A 12,775-nucleotide genomic window follows, 5' to 3' on the forward strand; every position below is an offset into this window, starting at 1 on the left:
CCCGGACGGACTCTTGGATATTTATGAGAGCGTGGAGTAATGAGAGAAAGACAGAATCAATGAATGCGTACTGAGAGAGAGTGATTTGTAACTGAAGAAAGATTTGATTTGAAAGGCACTTTACAAGAGCACAGAAAGTAGGAGCGGGAAAAACCCCGCCCATAAATGCAAAGGATCCCCACCGTTAGATTTGCATCAGGTCGTTGAACGTGTGGGACAGCAGAGCAGTTACCATTTAATAATGGCGTGCCCATGACACCGAAGCGTCAGGAGCGTGCCTTGGGCAAACAAAAAGACATTTTGAAATCGGGGGAAACCTACGAAGTAAATGGGGGTTGGATATCAAAATCTCCTTTTTCCCGAGGTGGCAAAAAGCGAGATTTTGAGGGGCTATTGTGGGGCCTGTTGGTTAAAAAGGTATAGTAATCCTCAGAAATGGGCTCGGGGCCCAAAGGCCCAATCCGAGAACACGTAGTAATCCGAGGACAGCCTAAAAAGTTTTATTCTTATCAAATGGGTGGTATGAAAGAAACGAGTAGATATTATATACAGCGGCATAACACACGTCCGAGGACAACAAAGTCCGAGGTCAAGGTAACCTTCATGTTAGCGGAAAGACCCACTAAGTTGTATCTGAACTGGAAATTGGATATAGCTTAGGAGGCATCGGGAAGGTAGCAAATATCTTTTGAGGCCATCACCTCCACATTAAATGCTTTCCAGCTAACAGTCTGGCCGCATTAATGTGGAGGTGATACCTGAACAGTAACTAAGCAGCTTTATGGCCACTAAGCTGAAGGTTCCGGTAGGTACTGGATGGGACAGAAAGGAGCTCCCAGGATAAGAACTACACGTGTACGATGGAAACAGGGGGACAACGGAGTATATAACATAGGAATGAAGAAACAAAAGGGGGAGAGCCAAAAAAGGAAAAAAGAAAAGGAGAAAAGAAAAAGAAAGAGAGAGACCAATTGAAAGAGAGCCGAGGATAATTTTCCTCAGAGAACGAACCGAAAGTATCCCTTATAGATTGATGAGTAGAACCCTTCCTGAAAAACAGTACTAGTTCTTGGACCCATACTCTAAAAATGTATTGTTTGGGCTTATGGGCTGAAAACCCATCACTCAGGTCAATCCAAACTGGGTCCCTACATGTAACTTATCAAATAAAAGTGTGTGTATATATGTGTGTGTGTGTGTGTGTATAAAAAAGGTGTGTGTTTGTGTGTGTGTGGGGGGGGGGGGTTGTCTTGATAAATATGTTAGTACTACAATTTGGCCACTTGGCCCCTAAACAAAAATTCCTAACTCAACCCCTGCATATAGATTTTTTTTTAATGGAAAAATTTGTCTAGAAACTTGAATGTAGCTAGTATCTATCAATGGATTACATTTTTTTTTTCTTATATCATCATACTTGCAAAATTTCAGAAAATAAAAAATCAATAACTATGTCATGAACCAAATGTTTAAACTTCAAGTTTTGTGGTCTAAAGTCATGCATTAAAAATAATTTTATGATTGAATAGTAAATAACATCTAATTAGACGAAATTTGAAATGTATGTTAAGAATATAAAGAATATGCAATTCAACAATTAAATTTTCAAAATATTTAGTCATGTTAACTTTTTAGTAGGAGTTGTAGACTTTAGTTATAACCAAGTTTGTAACCAAATTTTTTTTTTTTTTTTTTTTTTTTAATTGAATGACAATAGCTTTCAACCTCTTCGAGTAGCAAAACTCAAATACAGAAAGAAGTCACATTGAAATTTCACTCTCACCATTTGTCATCCCTAGGTACCATGAGGTGGTGTTTTCAACCTCTTCGAGTAGCAAAACTCAAATACATGTAACATCCTCTCGCATAAAGTGGATCCCACAAATTGTGGTATTTTTCAACCATTACTTAAAATAATAAATTTTGCATTACAATAAAAAAAAAAATTTTTAAAAAAAACCTAAATATGATCATAGACGCACGAAAATGAGTTTTGTACATTAAAAATGTTATTACGATCACAACTTATATAATCAGATTTATGAAACATGTCTTTGTTTGCAATACTATTTTCAAAAAAGTAATTATAGAGCACTTCAAATTCTACAAAACGTTTAAGACAGTTAAGTTTGTGATAGGGCTAAAGTTACTGGGAAAGTTTTTCCTCAATTTGCAGTTCTTTCAATCTTTCTGAGATATTCATAATTCCTTTCCCCAGCCCAAACTAATCCGCAAACAGAAAAACCATACTTTCAAATTTCAATAACACATTTTAAATGGCCCAACTGGCCCAAATAAGAGTCGCAATTCGAATTCCGCCCAAGTAAGCCTTTCTAACCGCTAGTGGGAACCTGTTGCCGCCCATTCGTTAATTCAAACTTCAAACTTTCAAACTTTCAATCCATTTGCTTTGTATTGTCGTCCCTCTTTCCTCATAAAGTCGCATCTTCTTCTTCACGGACTCCACAGTTTTTAAACAATTCAAATTCCCCTGCACCTTGTTTGTGACTCTTTGCAATGGATCATAATTCTACCCCATATCCAGGTACCATTTTGTTTCAATTTATTTTTCTCATTTTGCCATTTTTTTTTTACTAAATCAAACATATTTTTCTTCACAAAATCAGGCAAATCTCGTCCCATAAAACCAAAATTTAACCGAACTGCAACAAAAGCTCTTAACAAAGAACCACCTCAAATTTCCAGGTAATAACTTACCCTCTGTTTTATTTTTATTTTTCATGAATTTAGTTTAAAAATAAAAATGTTACACTCTCTGTTTTCAGGCAAAGGCGGGTCTTTGGAACAGTCCGCAACACAAACGTACCTGTAAAAACTGTAACCGAAAAACCTATAATCAAACCCACAAGTAGGATTGCTCAAAAGCAACCTAAATCGACCCGAACCACTCTGCCAACTACTGATACAGCCACGGAACCCGTAGCAGAGGCCGTGGAGCAGACTACTCCTGAAAAAACAACACCCAAGTTGAAGAAAAAAAGTGTTTCCTTTATAGAAGAAGTTGAAGAAAAAGATGCGACGAATTTGGAGGCAAACAATATGGTTTTGCCGAAGACTCCAGTGGCGCCGCGGTCTTTGACGAGGGCTAAGAGTCCAGGCACGCCATACCACAGTGCAGAGAATTGTAGCAAATGCCGGTTCGATAGGCTCGAGACTTCGTCGTATTGGCTCAGTCAGATCAAATTGGCGGAGTCTGTGGGCAAGCATTTTGTTTCGGCTGCTTTCTTTGGACTTGCCTTTGAATCCAAAGCTGAGGTTTGGTGTTTCACTTTTTCTTTTAAAATTTTTTTTTTGTCTTTGCAAGCTTGTGCTTTTTATAATTGTAGTTGCCAATTTTCCATGTTTCGTTGTAAAAAAAACACTAACGATGATATGTAAGAAATTAAGAATGTTCAGGTAATCAACTGTCTAAAAAGTTTTGGAAATCTTGCTAACAGAAAATTAAAATTTTGAAATTAAGAATGTAATGTAAGCCTAATTAGAATATTTTCAGTCCCATTTGGATAGTTTTGATAGTATTGAATAGGCCTATTTCAGGATCTCACGTACTTGATACATTCATCATTTCTCTTAGTGTGAGATACACACTAAGAAATAGAGGATACATATATCTGACACATGAAACAATTAAGTATTATGCGCAAACTGATTGAACATTGCGATAATCACTTTGTTATCATTGCTTGACAAGAAGTACTTGTATATATATGTATAGCTGTTAATTTTTGGCTTGTAAATGATAGCCTATTAGGAGCCTCCGTGTTGAGCTGAAGCGGTATTTGGTACGACACGGGTATCTATCTGGGCAGACAGAGTGGAGAGAAGTCTCTGTTAGCTATGGATTATTGAAGGATAGAAGCAACACAGGAGAGGTGGATTCAGGTGTTGAACAATCTGGTACATGGGAACCCACTGGTAATGAGCTTGATCAAGAACAGACAAAGGAACATTTTGTTGAGGAGACTGAAAGCAAAACAAATCGACTCTGGTAATGTTTATAGAATCTGGAAATTTAAGGTTTTGGTATGTGTAATAGCAAATGCTTTTGGACTGACCTGTCTCGATTCAGTTTCTGTATTGTATTTGTATCAAATATTTTACCAGCCAATTTGCATTCGGATTGGTATTCCAACCATTCTGAATTAGGCAGCAATATGACAATTATAAGTAGCAAGATAGAAATTGTCCTCGTGTATGATCTTCATTTATCTTCTTTTCTTGGTGAACAATTAGCTGCAAATTTATAGCCATAACAGATTAAGGGAAAAAAATGGAAAAATTTGGGGGGCATTCCGAGAATTGAACTCGGGACCTCTCGCACCCTAAGCGAGAATCATACCACTAGACCAAATGCCCGTTACGTTTACTATTGAAAAGTTGTTAGATAATGATACATTTGTATTTCGGGGAGTTGGGAATTCGTTGCGAACCCTTGCTCTCTTCAGGAGAACAACTGGCAGTCCAGGGAAGAGTAAAAAATGAAGATGTTGCAAACTTGCAGTCACTTCTTTAGGCACATCCTAACCATCATTTAGCAATCAAAGTTGCTGTGAAAGAAAAAAGAATACACACAAAGAACTGGATCATGGAGATTAATGCAACTATGCATATAAGCACTTTGTTTGGAGTCTTGGTTGGGGGAAGAAACGATGGCCCTTGAGTATGAAAAGCTTTTAATCGTGGTGGATGGTGGTCATTCGAGTATCAACAAAAAGGCATTGTTTGGATTTTGTAAAAAATAAAATTTTAAAAAAAAAAAAAAAGACTTTTTTTTTGGTTTAAATGTAATAATGGAAAAAAAAATTAATTACATGTGTTAATATAATTTTTAATTGATTGATATGATACCTTTTATGTAAGTTTCCACCTATGTTTGAAAATCTTATGCTGTAAAAGTGGTAGTACTCTTTTTATTTTTGGTTTCTTGTTATGCATAAGCGTTTTATTTTTACATAATAATCCCAAATGTGAGTATTGAATTCGACCCAATTATAAGAGCGATAGTCACTCCACAAGTATAAGTGCTTGTAGGGTGTGAGAGACAAGGGATAGGGTTCAAGTCTCCAGGAGGGAATTTCACACACATATATACTTAGATTAGACTAGAGTAGAATTCTATTTTGTATCCAAAAAAAATTGGTAAGGATTATGGGGTAAAACATTGTAATAAACACAAAATTGAAAGGTTTAGAGGCTCAAATTAATTGTTGTCGTTTTTTTTTATAGGATAATTGTTGTCTTTAAGACAATATTAGTAATTTGGCACCACAAAAATCTATGTTGTCTATTTTACCATCCTACTTTACAAAACACCCAACATCAATGGTTTTACTTTAGCATTCAACATAATAAAATAATATATCTACAACATTAAACAACCACCACCACCACCACCACCAACACAATAAAATAATAAGATGGTTTTGCACTGTAACTCAACAACAACAACAAAATATGACTTTTGCTCCACTGATGCATTAGCCTTTTGTTCCACTTTTGTTATATTTAATTGCTAAATTTAGCATTTTACCTATTTGTCTCTACCAATACTAATGCGTAAGATACAACTAAGTTAGAATTTTACTTGAAGAATTCTGTGATTAGTCATTAATGGGGGGAAAATGTCTCTTTTCCATTGTTTTTGGGGCAAAATCCTGCAAAAACAAACCACCACCACCACCACCAACACAATAAAATAATAAGATGGTTTTGCACTGTAACTCAACAACAACAACAAAATATGACTTTTGCTCCACTGATGCATTAGCCTTTTGTTCCACTTTTGTTATATTTAATTGCTAAATTTAGCATTTTACCTATTTGTCTCTACCAATACTAATGCGTAAGATACAACTAAGTTAGAATTTTACTTGAAGAATTCTGTGATTAGTCATTAATGGGGGGAAAATGTCTCTTTTCCATTGTTTTTAGGGCAAAATCTTGCAAAAACAACACTTAAGATAATTGTCTCCCTTGAGCAGTTACCAAGTGAACATCAAACAAGCACTCACCCAAGCTCGCTTGTACTCTCACCTGTCCTTGCCCAAGCAAGCTCATTGAAGTCCCAATACTTCAATTTTACATGCCAATTATTGTATTCAATTTCCAGAATACATTTTGTGTTGCATGCTCAAGTGAGTTTATTCTTGCTCAAGCGAGCCACTAAAACTAGCATTGGCAGTATAAGAATTTTTGTTGAAATTTGGAGTGAGGGGGAGAAGAGAGAAATAAATATATGGCAGAAACATAATTATCGTAGTTTGATTTTAGAGATAAACATCTAGAACAAAAATGTTGGTGTGAGTGTGTGTGTTTCAACTTTCAAACACTTAAGCATTTTGCTTTATGTCCCACATTGGTTAGGAGTGAGCTACCCTTGATGTTTATAACCCATCTTCCTTAAGTGACATCTTAAGTAAGCAAGCTAGGTGATGGACTTGGGCTTGTTACTATCACTCTTAGGCTTTATTATTTTTCCTTCCCTTTTCAAGCCATTTAGGTTTAGCCCATTGGCATTTAATGAGCTGTCGTTAGAGTATTCAGGCTTGCAAATGCCATATGTAAGCATATTTTAGCATTAAGGCATTAAAAGTGAGCAACATCCGGTCTTGTAAAATTCCAAAACTGTAAAAAAATTTGGCATTGTACTACAGTGCCATTGTAAATGTATGATGGCACTGTAACACTATTGTATCTTTTTTTTAATCAAATTTATTCTCTCTCTCCTCTCTCTTCTCTCTCATTCACACAATCTCTCATCCTCTCTCTCTCACCATCGCTAAAGCCTCTCACCAAGCCTCTTTTTTTCTCTCCGAATGTCTCTACCGATTCACCCTCACCCACCTCCAAATCCCTTTGCCAATTTACTCATCTCATAAAACCAACACTCTAGATAGCTCTACACATTTAACTCTTCACTCTATCACTCTCTCTTCAAACTGAGATTCTCAAGGGTTTTTGGGTTTGGGTTAAGATTTTGTTTGCAAAATCTCAAAACGAAGCTCTGCCGGTGTTGGGGGTTTTGTGCCCTCTCAGTGATTAATCGATCTCTCATCAAACTAGTAGGCTATCCCAAGAGCAAGCTTGGTGCTGACCGTAACACATCGTGAAAAATCAAATCAAAATCAAAGCAATATACTAGGTGGGATTTGATTAATGTATTCAAGTTTTTGTGTTTGTGTTTCTTTTCTCTCTCTACAAGAAAAAGGGGGATTCAGCTTGTGTTTGTGTTTGGGTTTTGATCAAAGAATTGTTGTTGATGTTTGCAAAGGTGGAATTCAGCTTCGTCGCGAGGGGTTTTCGCTCTCTGTCATGGGATTAACATCTTCAGAAAGTTTGCTCAAGTTCAACTTCAATTACCAGTAAGTTTCACTCTCTATCTATTTCTCTCCCTTCTCTCTTTTCTCTTTATTTCTGTACCCCTCTGTAAAACTATTCTTTGATAAGGTTTTCTTTTTTTCCTCACAAATCATTCAACAACTCCTCCTTGCAAAGTTTAATAGATCTGTAACAGTAGTTATTTTATTCCTTTCTACCGAAATCCCAATTTTATTAGATAATTGGTGTTCTTGTTTAGTGATTTTTTCTTCAACAAATTAATATGTTGTATGCAAAGGTTCTATCAGTGGTTTTTGTTGTGTTCAACTCTATGGTGTTTAATTGATTTCTATTTGTACATGTTGGCTATGTATGGGATGTATTTGCAGATATATTATGCAGAGTATATTTTGAGTTATATTTGCTGATGTATTCTATTAATATTTGGCTGTGTAAAGGGCTAGTATTTCTGTAACAAAAAATTACTGTAGTATATATAGTCGAAATATATTGATTAGGAGTTGTTAACATATATTGTTTTGATTAGGAGTTGTCAACATATATTGTAGGATGTTGCTATACATGAGAAGCTGCAATCAAAATATTATGATTAGCTTATATTGATTGTAAAGATACAAATAAGAATTGATTTGAGTTTTCAGCATAATCATAATATGTGAAAGCTCTGAATTTATATATGAATGTACAGATGGTCAGATACAAATTAAGTATTTGAGATACAATGAGTTTAAAATACAAATAACACTTCTTATCTTATCACAATCTATAGATTTTTTTTTTAGAAGCAATAGATTTGGTTAAGTTTGTATTTCGTATTGTAGTCATCACTTATCACAAACACTTGGACCTTTAATTAATTATCATCTCTTTTGTTTTTTTACCTTCCCCTTTTTTTAATCCACAGAGGTATTGTATGTTACTATCCATAACTATAGTGAAAATTTAGTTTGATTACATTAGTTGGGTGTACTATACTAATTGAGCAAAAAGGTAGAGTATAACTCAAGGGAAGGGGATATGCTCTTCCTCCTTGTTGAACTTTAACATCCACAAGCAATGATTAAAAAGGTCTTTTCTCTTTATACCTGGTCTGCTGTTGTTTTACTGGTTTCATATACTAATTGACTTCATACACTAATTGTTTTAAGTTCCCTATTTAAAAATGATGGATACACAAGAAGACATATCACGATATGCTAATTTCTTACAAGAGGATTCCAATTTTGTGGCACCATTTTTAAGTGGGTCTCAAAATACTTCAATGTCCATCCAAGAGTCTTTATCGGAAGTTGAAATTGTCCCCTCTAATCCAACAAAACGTGATGGCAACTTCAGTGTAGATGAGGACAACCTCCTCGTCTCTGCATGGCTTAAATTAGCATGGATGCCATGCATGGTACTAACCAAAGGGCTGAAAAATTTTGGGAGAAAATTTGGCAATACTTTTGTGAGAACAATACTTACAAAACCACATGTTTTGCTTCCTCCCTATCAAGTCAATGGGGAACAATGAATAGGGAGACAAGTAAGTTTGCTGGGTTCATGGCTAAAGTTGAAGTCCGAAATCAAAGTGGTGCGACTAACCAAATGAAGGTATAAATTATATTGCAATGGTGTCACAATATTAATTTCCGAATAGTTTGAAGACACTAATTATTTTTATTTTAAAAAAAATTAGTAGGAAGATTCAAAGGCTCTGTATAAAGCTTCATCACCCGGCAAAAAAACAGCTTTTGCATTTTAACATTATTGGGTTGTGTTGAAGAACCAACCAAAGTAGAGTGTGTCTAAGGAAAGATCAAAAGGGCTCCCTCAAACTCCAAGTTCAATTGATCAAGTTGGTAGTAATGATGATGACACAATGATGCTAGAGAGACCAATTGGTAGAAAAGCCAAAAAGGCTAAGCAAAAGAGAACAAATGGTGATAAGGTTTTTAAGGATTATTTGGTGAAAAAATTGTAATATATTCAGGAATCACATGAACAAGACAAAGAGGCTTTTCACATCAAAGTGGATAGGGTTCGAATGGATGCGTAAAGAGCTAATTTTGAAAAGGAAATGCTTTGTCTTGAAACTATTAGGAATGAGGGAAGAATAATGACCATGGATACAAGTGGCATGAATGAAAAAGAAAGACTTTATTTTGAAAATCTCAAGGATCAAATCCTTGCAAGACAAAAATTAGAGTAAATAGTTGGGTTTGACCCAAGGAGTTGATGTCTTGTTGTAACCTTATTTTGGTAGTAAATTATTTTAGGGTTGGGGGTCGGCATATGTAGATGATATTTTGTTTCGATCTTATTTTGGTAGTGGCTTAATTTAAGCATAGGTTTGGGACATGTAAATGATGTATTGTTCCAACTTGATCAATTGGCAGTAAGTTGTGCCACTTATGTAATCACATCATTTTTGCTTATATGAAAAACTTACATGATGAATCACGATGTATACACGGTGTTATATTAAGTATTTGGATGCTCTTGTTGTGATGAATCATACATCAATATGTAAAGTTTCTATAATAAAATATGTAAGTATTCTATTCCTAAGTTGAACATCAATCTTTTATAAAGACTGTATTGTATATAGGAACATTAAACTGTATATTTTATAAGTTGTTATATTGTCAGTTTTATGTTCTCTAAACCCTTATTAATTATTTTCCTGTTTAATAATAGTGATAATTTCTTAACACTGTTGTCTTCAAGATTGTCTCTATGGGTCGCTCTCTTTTTCACAAATTGCTTTTTGACAACTTAGATGAGGATGAGATAATGAGGCAAGTTCTTAAGGGTTCAACATCACAACATAAACGTTGTCGGACTATAAAATGTGATCGTTTGGCAAGCCATAAAAGAATTTATCTCGACTACTTTGTTGACACACCAGTATATCCTCCTAATTTATTTTGGAGGAGATTTCGGATGAGTCGGTCTCTTTTTCTCCATATTCATTCTAAGGTAGAAACACATGAACATTACTTTATCCAAAAAAAGATAATGCCCAAAGACTCGATTTATCTTCTCTTCAAAAGATAATAGCTACACTTAGGATGCTTGCGTATGGAGTTATAACTGATTTTATGGATGAGTATATGCAAATTGGAGAATCCACTGCAATAGAAAGTCTGAAAAAATTTGTTAAAGTGATGGTGGATATTTTCTCCAAGGAATACTTGAGGTCCCCAAACAACAAAGACATTGCTAGAATTTTAGCTAATGGGGAAAGACATGGATTTCTAGGGATGTTAGGGAGCATTGATTGCATGCATTGGAAATGAAAAAATTGACCAGCTGCATGGAAAGGTCAATACTCTTGTCACATTTGTGAGCCAACCATTGTTTTGGAAGCAGTGATACATTTGATCTTTGGATATAGCATGCGTTTTTTGGGTTACTTGGGTCAAACAATGACATTAATGTATTAGAACATTCTCTTATATTTTCTGAACTCGAACATGGACGTGTTCCTGCAGTTAATTACTCAATCAATGGCCATGAGTATACAATGGGATACTACATTGCCGATGGCATATATCCAAAGTAGTCAACATTTGTTAAAACAATTCCATCTCCACAAGGACAAAAAAGAAAATTATTTGCAAAAGCCCAAGAGGCGAATAGGAAGGATGTAGAACGTGCATTTAGAGTACTTCAAGCAAGATTCGCAATTGTTCTCACAAGATTTTTATACAGTGAAACACTCCAAGACATCATGAAAGTGTTTGTAATTCTTCACAACATGATCGTTGAGAATGAGCGAGATGTAAACAAAGTGGTGGAATTAGATTATGAGCAATTGATGACAATCCTACTATACAACTGTCACGGTAGCACACAAATGAATTTATGAAGTTCATTGAAACCCATCAATGTATTCGAGACCATGAAATTCATTCTCAACTCCAATCAGACCTCATTGAGCATTTATGGCAATTACAAGGGGAGTTGTAGGAACTTAAGTGTGTGAGTTATGCATGTGGGGTTTTATTGTAATTTGATATATGTACGAGTCTTCTAAAGACAACATTGATAGTTATGTATGTGGATTGCATCTATATATATGTGTGTGTGTGTGTATATGGATTTTTAAAATTGGCAAGTTGAATACATTGATATTTGGTAGGTTGCATGTATATATATGTATGTGGATTTTTTAAGTTGGCAGGTTAAGTATATTGATATTTGGCAAGTTGCATATATATGTATGTATGTGGATTTTTGAAGTTAGCAAGTTTGAGTAAATTGATATTTTGCAGTTCTTTCTCAAAAAATAAATAAATAAATAAATAAATAAAAGGCAAGTGTGTGGATCATTAAAGTTGGCAGGTTCTTTCTTAAAAAAAAAATGGCAGGTTGTTGAAAATATATGTATGTGGATTTATATATGTTGAAAATATGACTGTTGGCAGGATGTGGATGCTCTATATATGTTGAAAATATGACGGTTGGTAGGATGCAAAGGCTCTATTGAAAATGTGACCATTGGAATATTTGTTGAGTTTGAAAAAAAAAATGACTGTTGGAAAGAAATGATAAAGAAATATTTAAAAAATAATATTTTAATAAAATGGTAAAATAATAGAATTTTGGGATGTTGGGTGTATTGTAAAATAATATGGTATAATTAATAAAGTAACTTTTTAGAGTGGTAAAATAAGATAAGATGGCATTTCTAGTTGTGAATGCTCATAGGCACCAAATATGCACAATGACTATTGGAGGTCTAGCCTATTAGACAACTCATTAGTCTTTATTTTGTGTTAGCTTATAAAACCCTAAATCCCTCTCTCTTCTCTTCAGATTTTTCAGCCTCTCACAATTGCTTTTCTCTCCCTCTATTCTGCTCTTCTACACAGAAACTTCAACTCCTAATTTTTGGTTTAAGGAAAGACAAAATAAGGGTGTTTTTTTTTTTTTTCTTGCTTGGGTGTGCGTCCAACTTGAAAAATTACTTTAATCTAATCTTGGAAGGTTGTTCGGCCAATAGAGCCATTTGCACAGTGTTCTACTCTGAATGGTACAAATTAATCAACTTTTAAGGACGATGCTATATGCATGATTCTATAATTTGTGAGATAATTCTAACTCTCTCTTTCATTTTATGTTATTGCTAATTTCTCAAAGTTTATATTTTGTTGAATCAAAACTTGTTTTCATAGCTATATTTTCCAACAAAAATATTGTTGAGATGTTACATCTTTATTGTTGAGATCTCATTAATAGATGTGTCAATTTTTTTTCTTTTTTGCTGGAAATAGTATGAGTCAATTGACGCTATATAAAGATGCTAAAATTATGTTATCTACAAAATAAATAAATAAAACTTGAAGATGTACATTTTGTTTGTTTCGGCAATAATGTTTTCTAGAAAATCATTCATTTTCCAAAAAGTATTTCTATAAAATTATCTCAT

General features: G+C 34.5%; 1 protein-coding gene and 1 non-coding gene across 2 annotated transcripts; one reads left to right on the forward strand and one right to left on the reverse strand.

The window, feature by feature from the left end:
- Positions 1-2,342: 2,342 nt before the first annotated feature.
- On the forward strand, positions 2,343-4,225 carry LOC112032966 (uncharacterized). Its single transcript, XM_024065736.2, has 4 exons — positions 2,343-2,545; positions 2,628-2,706; positions 2,787-3,276; positions 3,765-4,225. Exons 1-4 carry the CDS (start codon positions 2,518-2,520, stop codon positions 4,011-4,013), a joined length of 846 nt encoding a protein of 281 aa, XP_023921504.2. The 5' UTR covers positions 2,343-2,517; the 3' UTR covers positions 4,014-4,225.
- An 80-nt stretch (positions 4,226-4,305) lies between these two features.
- Positions 4,306-4,377, reverse strand: TRNAP-AGG (transfer RNA proline (anticodon AGG)). Its single transcript has one exon. It is a non-coding gene; the product is annotated as a tRNA-Pro (tRNA).
- Between the last annotated feature and the right edge of the window lie 8,398 nt (positions 4,378-12,775).

The sequence above is a fragment of the Quercus suber genome, unplaced genomic scaffold (assembly GCF_002906115.3).
Source record: "Quercus suber isolate HL8 unplaced genomic scaffold, Cork oak 2.0 scaffold_570, whole genome shotgun sequence".
Taxonomy (NCBI): domain Eukaryota; kingdom Viridiplantae; phylum Streptophyta; class Magnoliopsida; order Fagales; family Fagaceae; genus Quercus; species Quercus suber.